Source organism: Filicampus tigris, chromosome 3 (genome assembly GCF_054856515.1).
Source record: "Filicampus tigris isolate MCC_2025a chromosome 3, RoL_Ftig_1.0, whole genome shotgun sequence".
Taxonomy (NCBI): domain Eukaryota; kingdom Metazoa; phylum Chordata; class Actinopteri; order Syngnathiformes; family Syngnathidae; genus Filicampus; species Filicampus tigris.
In genome coordinates, this window is record NC_141219.1 from 683,421 (window position 1) to 705,049 (window position 21,629).

The 21,629-nt window shown below is 50.8% G+C and overlaps 1 protein-coding gene across 1 annotated transcript; it reads right to left on the reverse strand.

The window, feature by feature from the left end:
• Positions 1-284: 284 nt before the first annotated feature.
• LOC147149495 (plakophilin-3-like) lies at positions 285-19,808 on the reverse strand. Its single transcript, XM_086026497.1, is given in 14 exon segments — positions 285-2,564; positions 5,689-5,776; positions 6,341-6,536; positions 7,407-7,560; positions 7,643-7,828; positions 8,647-8,811; positions 8,918-9,026; positions 9,144-9,303; positions 9,554-9,758; positions 9,835-9,855; positions 9,857-9,959; positions 10,614-11,263; positions 12,074-12,150; positions 19,512-19,808. Coding segments are annotated over 14 exon segments (2,367 nt in total). The 5' UTR covers positions 19,723-19,808; the 3' UTR covers positions 285-2,522.
• Positions 19,809-21,629: the final 1,821 nt, after the last annotated feature.

A 21,629-nucleotide genomic window follows, 5' to 3' on the forward strand; every position in this document is an offset into this window, starting at 1 on the left:
AGCCATGGATTTGTGGAATATGTTGAAATTGGGATCGTGTAAATCGGATTGTGTATTTTGTGGGAGTTGAATAAAAAGAATTAAATAAAGGATCGGAATAGCAGCATTCACACCATAATTTATGAGTTGCTAGCCACCAACAGTGGGCGCGGCCTGACGTTTTCTGCACCTTTGGAAATGCGCGTTGTCCAATCCGGTTCACTTGAGTGCTGCTCAACATTGTATGGTTGTTGGAATTAAATACTGTATCAAATGTAGAAAATAATCAAAGAATGGATCTTGGATCTTCTCACAGGTTTTTTTATTTGAAGTCGTGTCAACATTAGTTACACTAGATTATTTACCTTTGTAACACAAATAATAGGAAGTTATTTGGTAAATGGATTAAAAGAAAAAAAAATGTACGGCATTACACTGGTCATCTTCATTCCCACGAGTGACGTCATTTGCTAGTGACACACTTTTTACCAAGGTGGTTGCTCCTAGGGGGCCATAAATCATTATATCGAACAAATGTTGATTTATTCCAAATGTTTTCCAATGTTTAATCTCTTAGAATTACTTGCATCGTCACCATCTTGTAAAACCCAACTCATGCTTAATGACCGACCTATTGCCTTTGATTGCTACAATGGCAAGCACCTCCAGGGGGCCTTAAATAAAAAACAACAACCATCAAATATATTCCACTTTCACTTTTAGTATTCAATTTCCTCACCACCATCTTGTTAAACGTCAACACATTTTTATTGCATGACGTTCATTGCCAAACTAAACGTTTACATTAGTCACAATGGTGAAGCAACAGAAATCACCAAATTTATACCAAATGTGCGTGCACCTCTGTCACTGTCATCTTGCAAAACGTCAACCTTTTATTACAGAGTTGGGCAAAACGGTTACTATTGCCTTACCAAAGACTAAATCAGCAAACATATCCAATATGGTCCATCTTTGTATTTCACCGTCATAAACGCTTCTCCAGCGCTATCTTGTAAAATATCAAAGAGTGACACCTAAGATAAGATAGCTAGCTACCACCTCGTCTCAACTTTTGCAGCTTGCAGATTGCAGCTTGATTTTTCATAAACATCGCCATCTTACTCTTTAAAACGTCAGTTCTGACTGGGCGGCGTCCATTGACTAATGAAACATCCGTTACGATAGTGACCACCTGTAGGGGGTCTTACATCACAAAATGTATCAAACGTGTTGCCGTTTCACCTTTAGTAAATATGTCTGTCACGTGTTTACAGAGCAATGTTCCTTGACGAGCGTCACATCAACGTTAGTTGAGATTGTGATTGGCTCTTGGGGGCCATAAAACATTTCACAAAACGTTCCAGTTTATCTTTCGCAACAACCTCCCTCACAGCCATGGTGTTAAATGTCGACACGTTTATTGAGCGACGATCGCTGAGCAACGTAACATTTACGTTAGTTAAGATGGTGACCAATTCTAGGGGGCCATAAACCAACATCTTACTGTCCAACACGACTCCAAACCCCATCGTTTAAAATCGTATTTGTGTTACTTTTGCTTGCAAGGACTATATGAAAACTGGAGGACTAGCTAGTGGTGTAACAAAATTGAAAATTGATGTCGGTAAAAATGGTGACCACCACATGGGAGCTATATATCAAAACATTTGTCAAATGTGTTTTCATGACCATTAAATACGTCTATCAGCGCTACCTTGAGAAATGTAAACGTGTTAACTGAGCCATGTTCATTGACCATATATCGACAAGTTACGCAAATGTGTTGCTGAGTTTCATTTGTTTGCTTCTGAGGACAACCGGAATAGTGGTTGCCAAGGGAAAGTTTACGTCAGTTAAAATGTCGACCACCTCGAGTGGGCCATCGTTTCAAAATGTACCAAACGTGCTGCAGAATTTCATATGTTTGCATCCGAGGACAACCATAAAAATGGTGACTAGCAAGTTGTGCAACAAAATTTACGTTGGTCAAAATGGTGACCACCTCCAGTGGGCCATGGATCAATAACGTTATACAATGTGGAGCTGAGTTTAATGTTTGCTTGTGAGGACAACTGCAATACTGGCAGACTGACTGGATGAGTAACCAAATGTACTGCGTTAATTATAATGGCCGCCTTGAGGGGCCGTACATCACCAAATGTACGGTATAAAATGTGATGCAGAGTTGAATGTGTTGGACTGCCGTAACAATGGTGACCTGAAACTTACATGAGTTCAAATGGCAACTACCTCAAGGGGGGCCATAAATCAAACGATGATTTTTTTTTTGATTCTTGAAAAACGTATTTGTGTGCACAACATGGCCATATGGTGGCCTGGCATGCACACGACTTGTCATTATAGTTTGGGAAGTAGTAGTAAAAAAACGTTTTAGTGATTAGTGAGTGTTGTCACGGAAACCAGGAAGCAGGTTGACTCGATCGTCATCGGACGAGCCTAAGGCGGTCGCTTCCTGTTCCGCGTTAGGACGGTTAGCCGGTTAGCCGACTTCCTGTTGAGGGAAGTCTGTCTATTAGCGTTCAGATGCTGGCGTCTGCAAAATCTCGACGTGCGAATCCTTTCTGAAAGACAAAAAAAACAAACAAGCAGATTTTTAAGTCGTGTAATTCGTGCACTAAAAGGTCCACCCCAAAATGTGCCATTAGGGAAGGTGACACCCTTATTTGAAACCCTAAGGCTAACTTCAAACCCTAAGCTTTGCTTGACACCTTGACACCCAACTGAAAGCGGGCTCGAAAGCTTCATTTGAACGCCCGAGCCTATCTTGAAAGCTTGGTGCGAAACTCTGAAATGTGATGAAAGCCAGAATCCAAAAGCTTCATTTGAAAGCCTAAGCCTTTGAACCACTAACCCTAAAGCTTGGACCCTAACCCACCCCCGTTTAAGTCCTAGATGGCCTCCGTTGAAGCGTGTGAGCTTCCCGATTTGCTGTAGCCACACCGACTGAGGATCCGAGTGGACGTCCCAACGTTGTTGTTCTGAAATGAACAAGACCGCTCCAAATAAGTGCGCGCGAGGCGCGCTTTGCCGAGGAATCGAATTTCCCGATGGAAGCTTTGAGAAAAGCGGCAGCTCAGTCTTGACCCAACAAAAGCTCTTTTTCTTGGAACACTCCCCGCATCAAAACAAAACCCGGGGGAGGAGGGGGAGGCGCAAGCCGGTCGACCAATAGGAGAGCAGCTGACCGGCTGCCCGTGAAACACGCACACGCGCGAGCAACATCTGCACACGCGCACGCTCACCCAGGTTACTATTGCTAACGTCAACTCAGGACATAACTCAACATTTTTGTTCACAAAAGAACATTTGAAGAATGAAAACATACTGAAACTACATCTTATGTTTACAAAACCAACTTTGACTTGAGTGAAAATGCGCTTTGTTTTCATCAATGTCAAACATGAACTTATGGGCTTGGTGTGCAAGTGGATCCTTTCCCGTGTTTGTCCGTGCGTCCAGAAGAAGGAAGGTCACACGGTCCTTTGGGAATTGCACTCTCCTACACGATACTACTCTTGTGACTTTTTTTTTTTTTTTTGCACTCGACAAATACTCCATATATCCAAAAATAATAAAACGAAAACTCATACTAAAACGAATGAAAAGTCAACTAAGATTTTGGAAAACCCCCCAAAAAACAACAACTAACAAACGTTCTCCAAAACTAATTCAAAGTAGCTGAATTTTAAAAAACCAAATTCAGTCCAAATTTCCAAGTTTAGAAGTCAAAATTGACAAGGAAAAGAAACCAAAAGGATATTGCAAAATGCAAAGGGCTCAGACCGGCACATTTTGGTTGGACGGACACGCGCATGGCGTTTCTTTCTCCCAGCAAAGTGCGCGCGTTGTTGGCTCAATCCAGGTCGGCGAAGCTCGGCCGGCCCATACGCTTTGGCCACTGCGGCATGTCGTCGCGTTCCGGCCTTCATCTTGTCTTCCCAAACAAAGATGAGACTTATTGCGTGTGGCGAGCCCGCTTCTTTTTTGCTTTGCGGTTGTGCCGTGAATGGCCGCATTCAAACGGGCCATAGCTCACTTTTATTGGGACGCCACCGCAACGCCTCTTTGGGGGGCGAAATTCTGTGTGCGCCTGGAGGCGTGCGTGCGTGCGTGCGTGCGTGCGTCTGTGGTGCTGACTCGACTCGAGCTTGAAAAAAACAAAAAGGCATTGTGAGCATTCTTGGATCAGGTCTTCAGTAAAGGAGAACAACACAAAAAAAGCCGCCAACACACTGGACCTACTGTACCCGCGCGCGCACACGCACGGTTAGTCGCATGTGTGTGCGTGCGTTGCCGGGAGGGGTTGTCGCCGTGGCAACCAGATGTCCGCAGCGCTCTTGTTCTCACACAAAGCCTCATTCTGGAGAATTTCTCCTAAATCACGGGTACGGCTTTGGCAGACAACGCCACAACCTCTGACCCCACCCCCACGCCCCCCGCCCCCTCCTCCTGATGTGCGGAGTAGCTCCGCCCCCTCCTCCTGCTTGATGCTGGCTTTCTGCACTCGAAACCCTTGAAACCCTACTTCAAAACTCCGAACCTGAATTTCAAACCTTACTTGGGACCTGAACCCTCATTTCAGGTCCTAAACATCGCACGAAAGCCACTTTCCTTCCCAACCTTTGCTTGAAACCCTACTTTTCAACGCCAACTTTAATTTGAAAGCGTAGCCCTGGTTTGACGCCCTACTTTGAAACTTGACCTGGGCTCCAAACCCTACTGGCTTAAAAACCTACTTTAGCGCCGGCTTGAAACCCTGATTGGGTTCTCTTCCCCTGTCTTGGAAGCCTTCTCAGAAATGCTTACAGTGGCTCGATACCTTACTTTACAACCCCGACACTTGTTTAAATCCTTGGCTGAGGCTGAAAACAGTATTTTCAAACCCTACCCTTGTTTTGAAACACTACTTTGGAAGCCCTACCTCGGTTCAAAACCGAAACGCTCATTTCAAATCCTAACCATTGTATGACATCCAAATCCTTGTTTAAAACCCTAACCCAGGCTTCCAAACCTACTTTCAATCCCTAACAAATGCCTGAAGCCCTAATTTGAAACATCAAGTTTTGCTTGAAACCCCAACCTAGGCTTGAAATCCTAGCCACTACTTCAAACCCCAATCATTGTTAAAAGTCAGACTTCAAACTCTACTTTCAAACGTCGATGCTGGCTTGAAACCCTAACTCTGGTTAAAACCCTGACCTTGGCTTGGAAGCATAACAGAGAAGTGCCGGGAGGGCGATTTTTTTGGGGGTTTTTTTTTGTTTTGTTTTCCCTCACCTAATCTAATCATCGCTGTACGTAGCCCTAACCCTGGTTTGAAAGCCTCCTTTGAAAATGCGACCCTTGTTTGAAACCCTTCCCACAGCTTGAAAGCCAAGTCAGAAACGCGACTTGAGAAGCCTCATTAGGCTTCGGTCTTGAAACCCCAACATTTGCTTGAAAGCACACTTTGAAAGCGTAACCCTCATGTAAAACTCAGACAGAAGCCTGACACACTCATTTGAAACCCTACCCATCTTGAAACCATAATGTCCCTTGAAAGAGCTAAACCCCCTACTTTGAAAGCCTAATGTTTGCTTGAAACCCTCATTTGAGATGTCAAGTTTGGTTTCAATCCCTAAGGCAGGTTTGGAACCCTCTTTTCAAAGCCCGACGCTGGCACTCATGCCGATGCCAGCTGCTCACCAGTTTGTAGTCTTTGTGCAGTTTGCTGTACTGGAACATGTTGCAGAGGACGGTGGACGCCGCTCGGGAAGCTTTCAGACCTCCGGAGCTACCGCACGCACACGCGCGCACACACGCACACGCACACACAGTGACAAAGTGTGAGAAGCAGTGAGCATAACGAGGAGGAAATTCCAAAGCCCCACGAGTGAGAAGCCCAGCGCTAAACATTCATTAGCAACAATTACAGTCAAGTCGTTCGTTGAGCTCCCCGATCGCGCTTCAACGTTGGCACCCCCGCGCGTTTTCAAGACACTGGGTTTTTTTTTTGGTTTTTTTTACACTACGCACCCAAGTCTGATTTTGGACCGGCTTTGTACGCGTCGCAGCTCCGTGTGTGCTAAGCTCCGAGTAAGGTGAAAACAAATGTGTCTCGTCAATTTGGCACAACACGAGAAGATTTCAGCGATCAGTGAAATGAAGCTTGCGTTTTTCGGGGGAAGCGCAGCTAGCTTGCCAATTGCAAGCTGCGGTGTCAGAAATGGGCCCGCTAATCCAAACCGAGTAACTCGCAAGTGCACCCGAGTTCTTGTAGCAGGGCGACGACACATGCCCGACGCGCCCAGGGCCGAGGGCCGAGGGCCCAGGGCCGAGGGCCGAGGGCGTGGCCTACCTGTTGTCGTGCGACATCTTGATGCCCACCAGCTTGGGCAGGCCGTTGAAGTAGGAGATGTCGCGGGCTGCCAGGGCGCTGCAGGTGACCAGGTGATTGAGGGCGCCGCAGATGTTGACCACCACCTCGCTGGACGGCGTCTTCTGAAGGCCGTCGCCGGGCAGCTTGGACACCAGGACGTTGACCACGTTCTTGGCTACGCCCGCCAACAGCGCAGCGTTTCACAGCGTGGTGAGTCAAATGAGAATGCGTCCGAAGGCTAACATGCTAACAGCTAGTACGCTATTACGAAGGACTAAAAGGTGGCGTTGGAGCGATTGGAGCTCCTTTGGGGGTGAAAGTAGCAGGCCGTAACGTAATGGCTGCCTCAAAGCAAAATGGCTCCTGGTCTCCCTGTTCAATCGTAGCTATGCGTCCTTGAGACGTTTTTTTCGCATCAGCCCACCTGGTGACGGGGGCTCGTTTCCCCCCAACTTTCCAGGGGTGCTTTTCCCTAAAACGTTCGACTCTCTGTCCAATGACTGGGCAGGGGTCCAACTAATTCTGTGTTCGTGTGCGAACGCGGTGCGAGGTGCTATTTTTTTCTCTCAGTTTCCCACACTGTCAAAAGCAACAACAACAACAACAACAACTTGTCATTGGAGTTGGAACAACTTTCCAATACAAACGATTTGTGGCAACAACTCAGCAAGCGAGTTGGTGAGTCGTTTTGACTTCTGGCTTCAAATGAGCTCTGTAAATTCTTTCTTGTTGAACATACGGGATTAGCAAAACTTGACATTTTGAGGAAGAGCAGATTTCTCTCTCCGTTGTTAGCTTAGCTCCTTCGAAGCAAAACGTCTGTCTCCTTGTTGACTTTCCGGCACGTGCTTTTGAGGCTTTTTGCTACGTCCAGTTACAACAGACATGTCGGCTAGGCGTTGTATTCGCTGGTGAAACTCGGTTTGCAGGCGTTGCGTCGCGACGGCAAATATATAGCCGGTCGGGCCCCGGTTGCGCTCGCCGCACGCGTTTAAGCGGCCGAGAAAGCGGGACGGAAATCGATTTGGAGAGTTGAGCTACTGACCGACGAGGTCCTTGTTGGGCGCGTGTCTGGCCAGGTTCCGGAGCAGGGCGCTGAGCGGTCGCAGCTCGGCCTCGTTGTCGGTGTCCAGCAGGTCCAGCAGGGTGGGCAGCATCCTCTCCTGCTCCAGGATCACCGCGCTCAGCACCGACGACCACTGAGAGGAGCGACGCGGACGTTGGGCTCTTTGGACCCGAGAAGGCGCCGGGCGGGGCCGGGCGGCGCTTTGCGGCGCGTACCCTGGCGTCTCCGGCGGTGAGGTTCTGCAGCGCCCCGACGGCCGCCTCCCTGGCGGCGGAGGTGCTCTCGGCGCTCTGGAGGACTCGCTTGTAGAGCGCCACCACGTGCGGGTGCCACAGCCACTCGGCGCCGCGCGCTTCTCGCGACACCTCCGACATGACGGCCAGGCTCTGCTGCCGCTGATGCTGCGCGCGCAAAAACAGGGTGGTCGGAGGAGCCGGGCCCGGACGCTGGCTGCCGAGCGCCCCGACGTTCGTCTCGTAGCTCCAAATCGTTTTCCCCGATGGAACCGAATGAAAAGGCCACGCAATCGTTCCAGCGCCACACTGAGCGCCTCGCGTGCGGCACGTTGCGCGCCTTGGCGATAAAGAACAATGGCCGTGAGTATTATCATATCGTCTGTCTACATGCGTGAGCATGTGTACCGTTTGTGCCCAAATGTCCATTTCAAGTGCCCATCTACGGCACTTTGTACTGTGCGAGCGGGCGAGAGAAAATGTTTGGCCGGATGGTGGGAGGAAGGAGAGCGCACTTGTTCACGTATGCAGCGCAGCGCGTGCGGCGTAACTCTGGCCGCGGCCCGCTATTGTTGCGAGTAATTGGACCTTTGGCGTTCGGACGGAACCCGATCCCGCCCCGCAGCTCGCGTTTCCGTCTGCCGCTCTCCGAGGCCGACCAGAGTCAAGTGGAGCGAGCGGGCCTCCTGAGAGGTCGCCCCGAAGCAAAAAGGCTTGCAGAAGGGCCGGCAAGCCTTTCAGCTAGGCTTGAGTGCTCTATGCGCAGAAATGAACGGATCTCCATTCAGAACCCAAACAAAGGCGGTCGCTGCTAAGCTCAGCCTTGCACGCACGCGCGCTTTGCCGCTCAAACGGATTTCCAAATGACAATGAAATGTCGCCACCCGCGTTACCCGCAAAGGCTTTCTTTGCGTTTGTGCGCAGCCGGAAAAGATTTCGGCGAAACAACGGTCAGCGGCTGGCCCTCCGGGCCCCGGCGGACTCACCTCGGCGTTCTTCTTGCCGTGCGTGGCGAAGCAGCCCACGGCCTCGGCCTCCCCGGGGGCGGAGCCCCTGCCGGGACCCTCCAGGCGAAGTCGCGCCGAGCGGGGCAGCTCCGAGTACAGCTGGTAGGACAGATTCCTCAGCACGCACACCGAGTTCTCCAAACCCTGAGGAGGCGGGAAAACGGCGAGATGAACAAGAAGAAGAAGAAGAAGAAGAAGAAGAAGAAGAAGAAGAAGAAGACGAAGGGAAGGCGTCCGATGTTTGCCTTACCTTGTCGTCGGTGCTGACCTCCTGCCGGATGTACGACGCCAGCGAGTCCACCAGACCCGGCGTGTCCCTCATCCTCTCTCTCGTCCTCTGGTTCACCGAGCTCAAGTTTCTACACGACAAACAGGTGACGAGAGGACGTTTGCCTTTGCGTGCCACTCCAAAGACGTTAGCGTGCGGCCAATCCCAAAAGAGGGCCGCGCGCTTGACGGCCGGCCCGGGAGCCTACCTGAGGCATCCGGTGGTGTTGTTGAAGACGTCCCTCTCGGAAGGGCTGAGCGGGATGCTGGCACAAAGGGGGATCAGAACTTTGCTGCTGAGCTCCGACAACGCTTCTCTGCACAGCTTCTCCTTCAGGTTGTCTCTGGACGACAGATTCCACAGCACGCCTGCCGGCGGACGGCGCCTTAGCATCATCGCCTTAGCATCATCGCCTTAGCATCATCGCCTTAGCATCATCGCCTTAGCATCGGGCGCGGCATTAGTGTTGCAGGCTTGCCGGCCCGCTCAACGGTGGACTTGTCATTGAGCTAGTGAATACGGTTGCTGACACGGGGCCGTGACCGCGCGCACGCTCGCCGTCGGCGCGTCGTCATCAGCTCCGCTTGCGGAAGCTACGCGCAAAGAGGGCCCGCTGACCTGTGATGTTCTTGCGGAGCTCTTCGTCCGGTTCTCCCAAGACGGCGACGAGGCGCGCCGCCCCGCCGGCGTCGATGAGCGCCACCTTGTTGTCGGCGTTCTCGTAGATGAGGTTGCGCGTGGCGCCCGTGGCGAAGCGCTGAGCCTCCAAGTTGTCGCTGGAGAAAAGCTGAACCAGAGCCGGGATGCCTTGGAGAAGGCGGACCTGGCGGGACGCCGCAACTCGGGTCAGCGACGTGGGAACAAAAAGAAGAAGAAGAAAGGCCAAGTTGAGGGTGTACCTGGTTTTTGGAGTCGTTGCTTATGGTAACACTGGTGCTGAATGTAGGCGGCGCCCAGAATCTGCAAAGCGGCGTCCGCCTCCGACAAATACCTGACGGCCGTGTGCATGTCCAGACCTTGCGTCCTACAAACGCAAGAGGACGACGTGTTACGGAGAAGTCACTTTTCAAACGGAACGGAGTCTGCGTGAATTGGACTTTTTGACGTCTCGTATGGAAAGAATTGTGCCCAGTCAAGCGATTTGGATGGAAGTTGTGTGGAATGTCAAATTAGGATATTCGAGTCGTGAGGAGACAAAAATACAAAAGTCCCAAAGACGTAACGGGACTAAGATTTGTTTGGAAATTCATCATAGCAACAACCGAATCGTGTCGTAGATAAAGTCAACTGGCTTAATGCTAAACTGTAATGTGAGGTGTCATAGGTAGGCTAACGGAAACTAGCCTTCAGGGAATTCGGCACGCTGTACCGCGCAAGACATTTGTTTTCATTTTACCGGGACTTCAAGTTGCGGTGCGATGGAAAAACGCAAAGTTGTGAGAAGGAAGTCATCATGAGAAAAAAAAGCAAGTCACGAGACAGAAGTTCGAACGTTAACAGGAAAAAGTAGCAATGACAAAAATGTCAAGTTGTTCAGGGGGAAAAAAACAAGTAAAGGTATTACGCGGCGATGAAAAAATGCAAAGTCAAGAGAAGAAAAACAAAGTGAGAGAAAAGTGCCATGCGTTCACTGCGTAAAGTAAGCCGTAAGCCGTAAGCCGTAAGCCGTAAGCCTCACCCTCCCAGTTGGTCATTGCTGCGGACGGACGCTCCATCCATGACGTCCAGTCCTTTGCCGACGCTCCTGACGCTGCGCAAGGACGCCGCTCGCTGGACGGACGAGGCCCTCTGCGCCGAGGCGGCGGCCTGCAAAGTGTAGCCGGGCCGGTGCACGTGCCACTGCGCCCCGCGCTGAGCCCCCCAGCCGTCGCCCCGGGCCGCCGCGGCGCCCCCCCAGCCGGCGCCCCCCCAGCCGGCGCCCCCCACCCAGCCGGCGCCCCCCACCCAGCCGGCGCCCCCCCAGCCGTCGCCCCGGGCCCCCCAGCCGTCCTGGCCGTAGGCGACGCCGTGCTGCTGTCGGTTGGCGATGCGGCTGATGGTGCGGTGCGAGGGGCCTTTGTAGGTGAAGTGGACGGGCATCTCCTGGTCGGGCCAGTGCCCGCCCCGCAGGGTGCCGCTGAGGGTGCGCCTCAGGGCGGGGGGCGGCGGCATCAGGTTCTCCGGGGGCGGCGCCCCGTGATCGCTCATCTCGGCCTGGCACAGCGACTTGGCGCGGCGGCTGCGGCCGCCGTGCGTTTGGAAGCCGCTCTGCGCCACGCTGGCTCGCACCCTGGACGAGGTCTCCGCCGCCGAGCGAGACGAGAAGCCGCAGGAGGCCGTCGTGGGCACCTGAACGGCGGCACAGATGTTCGGCGTTGGCGTTGTGCGTGCATGCGACCGCTTGAACTTTTTGGCCTCTATTTCCGTGACCGGCAAAAGTCTTGCCCGGCGCGGCGCGGCGCCTCTTGTAACTCGGGGCGGCTTGGACCCGATGCCGGTCATTTGCCGGACGAGCGCAGGGGTCTGCGCGAGGGAGGGCTGCGCCGCCGTGCGAGTGGTCACAGCCCACTTCTATCATGAGCGCTCCTTTTAAGTCAGCAGCTGCAATCTCCACCTCGAGTGGCCACTTGGCGAATTGATGGCAACGCCGCGAAACGGACACGTACATTTTGGTGCTTTTCGACCGCCGACGATTTTATGGGCTAGAACAAAAGCGCTCGGGCCCCATTTTCACTGGAAAAGGTGTGGTGTGAATGGTCGCTGCTTTTCCACCTTGAGCGCGTTCCTTCTTGACAGGAAGCGGCGTCCACAAGCGGGAAGCTGACTTTTGCCCTCGGCATTGTTGCTCCGGCCAATCAAAAGCAACACGTCCGCATCCTGTTTGCATTCCCCCCCCCTCGCCGATTCCATTGTTCTCGCTTTAATCACACTTCCACGCTCCGAGCGGCAAACGGCAGCCGGGGAAGCGCCCAAAATAACAACATGGACGTAGAGTCCACCCGTGGTGGTTTTGGCGGGCGGGTGTGCGCTCAAGCAAGCGCTTTGCTTTTCTCCCCAACACGCAGCGCAGGGTGCGGTCAGCTTATGAGCTGCTCCTTCAACTATTTGGCCTCTTATCCTTACGTCAGAATGACATCATGCGCACCAGCGAGTACTCACCGCCATGATGCGGCTCGGCGTGTGGATCATCGATCTGGAGCTGAAGCCTCTCGCGCTGGGGAGGGTGTACTCGCATGCTGCTCACGCACGCACGCACACGCACGCACGCACACGCACACACACACACACACACACACACACGCACGCACACGTTACATGAGCCATGTTTGAGGCCAATTGGAAACTTTTTGAAGGAAACGTCCAAAATGACCCAGTTCAGGTCTTGGAATTTGGACACATTGAAATGCAATGAAAGAACCTGAGGAAACGTGTTCTCAAATGGACACTTTGTCAGACTTTGTCTTTTTAGGCATCACTTCTTGAGATTTTTTAGGTTGGTCTACTCAAGACAGACGCGATGACCAAATGTGACGTTGCTGAGTGAGAATGGCTTCGGGGTCTAAATTTCCAAACAATTCTTGAGCTCTAAAGGGCCAAGATGAGTGCAAAATCGCCGCAACAAAGCAAAATGTCCGACATCCTGTCTTTTCACTCGTGGCTTGTGGAGACTTTTTTGTGGGTGCACTCAACTGCCGTTGCGCTCCTCACAATGCCGCCGGTTGTCTGAGATCTTGTAAGTGAGTTTGACAGAGACGAAGGTCAGCAGCTCTGATGGTCCATTCCAGCAGGACGGAAGGAAGGGGGAGGTAGTAGGAGGGTTAGGGGGGAGGGGGGGGGGGGGGTTGTCGGGGGGGGGCGTTAGGGAGGGTCTCCGGGCCGCACGCCAAGCCGGAGCCTCAGCGGGTCACATGTCAACGCAGGAATGCTCCCACTACAAAGCAGGCCCCGACTGACTCCGCAACAGCACAATGGAATCAATATGAGAGATCCGTCAATCACTCTCGCACGGAGGGAGCCCGACCACCGCAGTGTAGCATCTGTGACGTCAGGCCCGACCCCAGTTTTTGCCACACCTATTCAGGTGCCTTGAGAAACGGGACACCGACAGGAAGCCGAAATGTGGCGTTTTCTTTGGCACTTTTGCTCATTTACATAATCCCGCCTCTTCACGAATGGCAACAATAATGCTCGGTTTTGGCAAAACAAGAAAAAACACCATTTTAAGCGAGCACGTTGCCATCTTTTACTGTGAGTTATACATGACTTGAGCAGTTATGCTAGTAGGCTAATGACATTTTGAAAGGTGCGCAAATGCGTTTTTCGCTGGGCAGGATAAATGCTTTCGAGCGTATCGTGAGGAAAGTTGTTTTGTTGCTCTCTGTCGTCTGACTTCATGCCGTTTTCACTCTGGGGCCGCAACAATGGTTTCACTTTTGACACGCACAGCGACGCGTTTTCAGCACGATCGACAAGGGCCAAGGTGGGGCGCGACGTTCCGGTGCCCCGCGCTGGCCGCGGCACTTTGCCGTTGCGCGTTAGCATGTCGACTGGAAGCGCTGTTCATCCGTGGCAACTTTTTGTCCCATCGTACTTCTTGTGGCATTTTAGCCTCGCGGCTCGCCACTGCTGTTAATGCAGCTTTGACGATGCTTTCTTTTTCCGTGAATTCTGGACAGGCGGCCGGATAAGCTTTTGCAGTGCCAGCCGGTGCTTGCGGCAAGTGTGGGGAAAAAGCTCCCCTGAGATGAAGCGCCGCCAAAAGATAGCGGCCCACTGCTTCCTGTTTGTGTTTGGGAGGCGTCACGCAGCCATCTCTCTCTCTCCTCTCTCTCTCCCTCTCTCTCTCTCTCTCTCTCTCTCTCTCTCTCTCTCTCTCTCTCTCTCTCTCTCTCTCTCTCTCTCTCTCTCTCTCTCTCTCTCTCTCTCTCTCTCTCTCTCTCTCTCTCTCTCTCTCTCTCTCTCTCTCTCTCTCTCTCTCTCTCTCTCTCTCTCTCTCTCTCCCTCCCTCCCTCCCTCCCTCCCTCCCTCCCTCCCTCCCTCCCTCCCTCCCTCTCTCCCCCTCTCTCCCCCTCTCTCCCCTCGCTGGCTGAGTGGGCGTGTCCGCACGGCCGCATCCGTGGCGAGTGAGCTCTCGTAAGGACCGCCCCCGCAAACATCTTCACCGGACAAGCTGACTAACACGCAACCGTGCTTGGTGCAGTGGCAAGTTTGGACAAAAGGCGTTGGGACACCGACATTTTGCGATTTTGGCCGTCGGTGACTTCAAAGGTCACTGCCGTTGGCTCGCCACGTCCATTCGTGTTCTTCCACACACAGCTTTCTTTGGAAGTTGGCAAAAGTGCCCCCGCGCAGTTGCAAGTCGGAAGCATACGACAGCGTGTCTCGATAAGATGAACGATAAAGGTTCCTTCCAGAGTGATCGATGGGTACCGGCCGCTGTGTCCCGGTACGTACGCACGTACGTACGTGCGTGCGTGCGTGCCTGCGTGCGTGCCCGCGTGCGTGGTACTTGCTTCTAAAATCCCTCCGGGGCCGGGAGGGAGAAGCGCTCCTGAGAGCAGATAAGGAGCAGCGGGAGCTTTTCCAGCAGGTCAGCAAAAGTAAACACAAAGCCAGACGCAGCTCCGGCGAAGAATGTTAATGGGGCGGCCGACCTCTGACCTCGCTGACACGCTTCCTGTTCAGCCTCAGCGGGCCGCGTTGACTCGGTGAGGTGGCCTCTGCAAGTTATTTGGGGGAGTGGAAGGAGCACCGGGCCGATATCCCGGCACGAATTGACTCGGAATCTTCACTTTGCGACTTCATGGCAGCAATTACGCTCATCTGCTGCTTTTCTTGATTTATGACACCAAAGAGCCGCTCCTCACTTGAGCCACAAACCGCTAATGATCTTCTTTTCAAAAGCGCCACGTGTCTATCTTCAGCTCGTCAAGACTCGCACTCTTCTTCTTCGTGGAAAAGGCCATCGGGATCACAGAGCCACTTTTACACTAGCCGCACGTTCAATTCACACACCGACCTCGCAAATCCCTTCGACAAACGTGAGGGCATTAAATCAAGGGCTGCAATCGTTATTTCGATGCCCCCAATCATCAGGTTGCAAAAATATGTCGGAACAAAGCTCACGGCGTCGCGGTGATGATTTTTCCACCCAAACGTTCCTGCAAAATCACGTCGCAAACAACGCGAGCCGGGACGAAAGACGGACAACATCCAACGCTCGGCTCCTTTCACAGCCGAAAAAGAAGCTCGAGCGCAGTGCGTCTCCCGCAAAGCGCAGCGGGCAGACACAACCGTTCATCTGCAGTAAACGTGGTCAACTCGTGAAAAAAACCGCCGGCCAAACGTATCGTTGGCTGGCCAAGGATAGACGCGGGCCGATTTGGAATGAAAGGTAACAAATCAAGCGCACTGATTCTCGAGCAGCACGGCCAGCGTGTCCGGGCGGGCCAACGCCGAGCCGGTTGACGGCCGGCCGCTAAGCTGAGCCGACGACGGCCGCGTCGCTCGCCGGGCCGGGCCGGGCCGGGCCGCACCTTTCGAAGCCAACGATTCAAAGCTAAATGAGGTGTTTGACGTCGGGTTCCGCCGCGTAAACATCGGCCGGGTGAACGTGGACGACACGACGGCCCCGAACGAATCGGAATTTCATACGAGGGGCGCTGAGTGCACCCGGAGTGAGACATTTGATGTCGGTTTCAAAAGTGGGCTGACCGCCAGGCTGGGGCCGACATCCCCAAATAGGCTGACCGATAAGAACGTGAGTGAGCGGCGACGTCGGCCACGGTGTCTTATTGACTTGGATGAACGAGTCCAAACGATCAATGGCAGTACAGCTTATGCTACCGATATAACCCGACTTGTTTAGCCATTGAAGGAGTCAACAACAAGAGATTGGTTGTTGTTTTGTTATTGTTGATATAAACTATTTTTCATGACATTTCACACATTTCAACTACTTTTCAATCATCTGGGCCCCCTGTCCGTTCGAAAACCTGCAAGCGATTCATTCCGTTCTTTCCCAAGGCGACCACCGATTCCAGATCGGAATTGCAGATCGAGATCCGGTTGCAAAAAATGTACAGAACTGAATACTTTAGCTGCACTACTCCATATTGACCAATGATATCAGTTGTTTCATAGTGATTAGAGGGGAAAAATGAGGGAGCTGGTGAAGAGTGGAGCATCCCACTACCGCAAAAATGTAGTCGTCTCATTTATTCTTGAACGATAACCAATTTGACGAGCTTCTTATCCGACAGTATGCGACTCCGTAAATATTGAACAAGTAATGAGCCGCAAATAAACACAAGCGGCAAAAGTGTCTCGTGATAACGAGCAGACGTGCGAACGAGCGCTTGGCGTTTTTGCGCTGAGCTCTCTTATCGCACGCAAACGAGGAGAGAGGACGTCTGCGCCCGCTCTTTTTCCCACCGGTGGAAACCATGACAACAGTCCTGACCTTCGGTCAGGGACGACAAAGCGTCACACTTTCAAAAAAAAAACGGTCACACAAAAGTCACCGCAAAAACAGGAAATGGTGCCAAAGCGGCCTCACAAAGTCTGCAAATTTGGTCCGCTAGCACAGGTGGCAAAAGTGCTCACACTCTGATTTTGCGGCACAAAACGGACTTACGGAATTCAACTCTTGTACTTCAGATAAGTTGAAAAAAAGAAGAAGGAAAACGGAATTAAAAAGTACAGCCGCTAAAATGGCCTAGCGTGCATTTCCAACGCGGAGTTTGCCATCTCGGCAGCCGCGGCTTGCTGATGAAATGCTGACGTGGTGACAATGCACTGGAATGTCGACGGGCTGCGGTTCTCAAAGTGGAGCACGAGTACCACTTGTGGCACGTGGGCCCCCTCTACTGGTCCACGAAACAAGCATTGAAATAGAAACCGAGAATTGACATTTTAAACATCACATGCCGTCAGACACGTTACAATGACGCATCTAGCTATTTGACACTATTTTCATTATTATATACACTATTATTATGAGCTATTTTCCCGCGTTTACATTTTTTTGCTTTTTTTTTTTAAATCGAGTCGAGAGAACATTTTTCACTTTATCCGTGCGAGTGATTCGCTGTGACGACTCCTGGCGCAAACACCCGAAATCGCTTCTTCTTTATGTACATTTCCACAACGGCACAGTTCAGTTGTATTTAACCTCATAGTACAACCCGTTTGCATTTTGCATCTTTAACTGTTGAAAGATATATCAATAATTCATGCTCACATTTGAAGTGCGATACATTTGAATCATTCATTCAGTTGTGCCCCCCCTCCCCATACGTTCAAGCACATGCAGTGTTAATGTTCAAACGGCGTAGAATGTTACAGTGACTTGCGCGGTCGAAAAATGTCCGCAATTGTTGATTGTTGCCGAGCGCAGGCCCCAGGCCGGTGCGTAGGGCGCCTGGGGACTCGTTGAAATTGTGGAAATGGCGCACAAAACGCCTACTTGACGTCGGCATTCTCATCGTGATGTAAACGTCACTAAAAGTGAAGGTGCTGTGTTGGCGCCACGGTGACAAGCATTCGCCACATGCGCGCTCAGCTCTTGACACGCTTCTGTCGGCGCTCGCTAACGCCGCCGCGCAAAAGAATGCTGCAGCTTAATAAACACTCGCACGCTACGGCCATCGTTCAAAACTTTTACAGGCGACTCGGACAGTCGGCACTTGCCAAAAGATGATTTCAAGATGGAGAAGAGCAGGACATCCCTCCAAAATCGAAGAGAGGACGAGAAGAAAATGGCAGCAACATTGAAGGAATCTCTGGCAAGTACCGGCTTTGACGGCAATCTCCCGTCTTGCTCATGTACTGTATCTTGGCCATGCCGTCGGCGAGCGCATCCGCGCCCTTGGCCATTTTCTTATCTTCCAAACGCATGTGGGGAAACGTCTCTCAAGGTGGAACTTTGTCGGAAGCCGGACACTACTAGAGTGGCGCATGCGGCCGGCGGCATCATGAACAGGTTCTTGGGACCGGGGACCAGCCAATTAGGAACTCTTCCAAACAGCACTCGGCGTTAGCACAAAAGCAAAAAGTCAGCAAAATACGACCGGAACAGCTGAGCTTCATTTGGGATCAATCAGTGGCGGCAGGTGTGGAATGATTGAGCGGGACGCAGGACGTCCACGTGCAAAAGACCGCGGGAGGGACGGAGAACAGGCATGCTTCAAGTCAACAAATGTTTCCAATTAGCGGCATGTGAAGCTCCCAATTCCAGTCAAGCACTACGCCCGTTGCTTCCTTATCGGCGTGCTCGTGTTGTTGATTTAAGGTCAGTCCTTGGACATGAACATCTTATCTACTGCACCAAAAAAAAAAAAAAAACTCACATAACACACAAAAGACAACACGACGGCATTTCAACACCCGATCAGTGCGGCGTACAAGCAAAAATACAAACGTAATACTCAACGAATGCCGTCCAAAGTGAGCGTTGGCCGCAAATGTTCCACTGGCACCGGGTGTGAACGCCAGTCAAAGTGAGCTTTATTCAAGACAAGCTGATCACGTGACAGCATGTAAGTTATTTATTAGCATGCTTGCTTTAGGTTGCATTTCAACACAACTCAAATGTTGTTCATCACGCAAAACAACGCACTTGTGAATGTAGCACAACTAAAGACATTGCATTGTTTGTGCATCGCACAGTCAATTTTCCGATTGTTGGACTTTTTTAATGTGCAATTCCATTCCAACAGAACCAAGAATGTTTTTAAAAGCAATGAAAACCAGCATTTGTGTGAATTTTCTACAAGAGCTGACGTGGCCTAGCTTGAACTTAACAAATGTAGCTTAAGTGGCTTATTATGTTACAATATTTTTGAAAAAGCAATTCTAATGTCATTAAAAATCTCAAAGTGACATTTACCAAAACGAAAAGGATCCAACCTCAATGTGTAAGTTACTTACCAAGCAAGTTATGTAGCGCATGCTCAAAGGACACACTTTCAAATAATGGCAATTTGTTTCCTGTATGTAATTTGTTTTTGACTAGTTTGTCAATTGTCTTTTTTTGCTTAATGACATTAAAAGAGTCAAGTATGATGTCTATCACAAAAAATGTATAATAATAATACATTTGTGAATGTATTACTATTATTATTATATAGAGCTAACATTGCTTGGCATAACTAGCAAGGACGTAACGGAGCCGAACTTTGACGTGATCCAGGCCTCGTTATATTTTAAAACATTTTTGAAAAGTAATATAAAAGTAATCAACGATGTAAAAGTGAAGCGTATGTAAACATAAACAATCGCATTTCAACATGTAAGTTATTTATTAACATGCTAAGCAGAACGTTCATCTGATGCCAATTTATTTTCTGCAATTAGTTTTTTACTCGTTTGCTGATTAAAAAAAGTCAACTCTGTTTCTAATCACAATAAAACAAAGTCGATTTGTGAATTTAACACAATAAAAGCTACACGCACCGTCGAAGTAACTTTGAGGTTGCTAAGTAGCACATAACATGATTTGTTTGTTTTTTTTGAAAGGTGAAACGTAACGTGACTGTAAAAACTAACAAGCAAGGTAAATGAGAAGTTTAGTCCAAAGGTTTCATGCAGCGCTCACCTGCCGGTCCGAGCAGCGCGTCGTCGTCGGTCAGCCTCGCCAGCGACGGCGACTTCTTCTCGGCCAAGCGCAGGCGAACCTGCTCCTGGACCCTCCGCGCCTTGGCCCCGGCGTCCGAACACCGGCCGTCCGACGGAACCACGTAGGCGGTGCGGGACGAGTTGGGCTGCAGGGCGGACAGGAAGCAGCCGTCGGCCACCGCCGCGCTCATCCTGCCGCGGCCAGCCGACAAAAGCGAGAATCCGACGGGACGAGGAGGCGACGCTCACTCGCACACACACTGATCGCACACTGACCCGCGGCCGCTGAGGAGCGGACAACGAAGAAACGGGCGGGGCGGGGCGGGGCGGGGCGGCCTCCGGTCAGGTTCCGGGCCAGTAGCCGAGCCGACGGGGCCGGAGACAGCATCGCGGTCCACCTGCTGACTGCCTGCACCACCGAGCGAACTTCACTTCAGTGGAGTGCACTTTAGTGTAATGTGGTGCTGTGTGCTTTTGCTTAGTGTTGTCTCGTCGTGCTGTGTACTTTTTGTCTCGTAGAACAGTGTTATGTACTTCTGCGTATGATATGCTGCGGTGTAGTGTACTGTAGAGTTGTGTACTTTGGGTCATGCATTTGATGTAGTCTAGTGTTGTGCACTTTGGTGTGCAGTGGTGTGTTTTGTGTACAGAACTATCGTTTTGTACACTGTTTTGTACATTTGTGTGGTTCAGCGTACTCTCAGCACTCCCTCTTCAGCCTCCACAATCCTGGATGACAACAAAGTGTTGTTGTTGAGTAAGTGTAGTGGTTGGTCTGGCTCCGCCTCCTCGTCCGCTTCCACAAACCCTCTGCGAAGACGAACGTCCGACGGGATTATTGGAACATTCCCGAGCATTGCGCAGATGTGGAGGCGGACGGGAGCACATGAAGGAGACAAAGAGGGAGAAGTGGATCTCACTTTTTGGGGAGACCTCGAGGAGCACAAAGCACGCAAAGAGCGACGTTTGGCGCCTTGAGATACGCGCGGCCCGAATTGGAAGATATGAGCTGTCCTTGGGACGCTTTTTGTTGCTTTGACTTGCGAGTGAAAACTTGAGCTGCTACGCGCACCATAAAAGAAGCGCAGCTACATTTGTGTGTATCGAACAACCAAATATAGCCTCTGCTAGCTTAGTGCTAACACATACGGTAATGGGAAAAACCATAGAGCATATTCTTAAAAATATATATGTTTGGGTGGACTTCCGCTTTCAATAAACTACCGCCTCTGCTTACAGGCCTACATTATTCATCCTTTGCAAAAAAACAAAACGAGTCTTATGACTGCAGTTTAGTGACTTTGCAACTTTCTTTTCTGTCTGAGGCTGGAATGGATGGCGGGCATTCCAAAGGGGAAAGATGATTTGAAGATGAGTGATGTTTTGCGATCCAAGTGGACTCCGAAAGTCATCTGGAACTCATTTTGCCTGCACGCTTTCAGTAGCACCTGCTGCACGTTTGCTCCTTGAAGCGTACGTTTCGATGTTCACATTTCTTCTGACATCCACAGCGGTGCAAACATCACATTTGAAGTTTAAAATGGACACATGGGCCAACGTATTGTCTTTTGCTTGCTTCATTTATAACTAATGTAACGATTATTAGTCATTTAAAAAGAAATTTGCTTTTTAAATGTATTTATTACAATCAATTAAGTACTTCAGAAAATAGAAATGAAAAAACAACTCTCCGTCCATCCGTTATCTACAGCGCTTTTCCTCACAAGGGTCGCGGGCGTGCTGGAGCCTATCCCAGCAGTCTTCGGGCAGTAGGCGGGTGACACCCCGAATTGGTTGCCGGCCAATCGCAGGGCACACAGAGACAGACAAACAACCGCACTCACGATCACATTAATCATCCACTGACACTCATTTGTTAAATCATGACGGCCCCTGGTGGTACATTTGTGAACTGAAGACGTCGTCAGCGCGCTGCGTAACCAAATCGTTCCAAAAGCTCGCGTCTAAAAATAACTTTTTATTTCTGTGGTGCCTGTTAAGGAATTCGAGGACGCTTACTCGAGATCGTCTTCTGGCAAAACCCACAATTTCAAACAATCGCACTCAAACAGTACTGCAGCAACTACTTAAAAAAAAA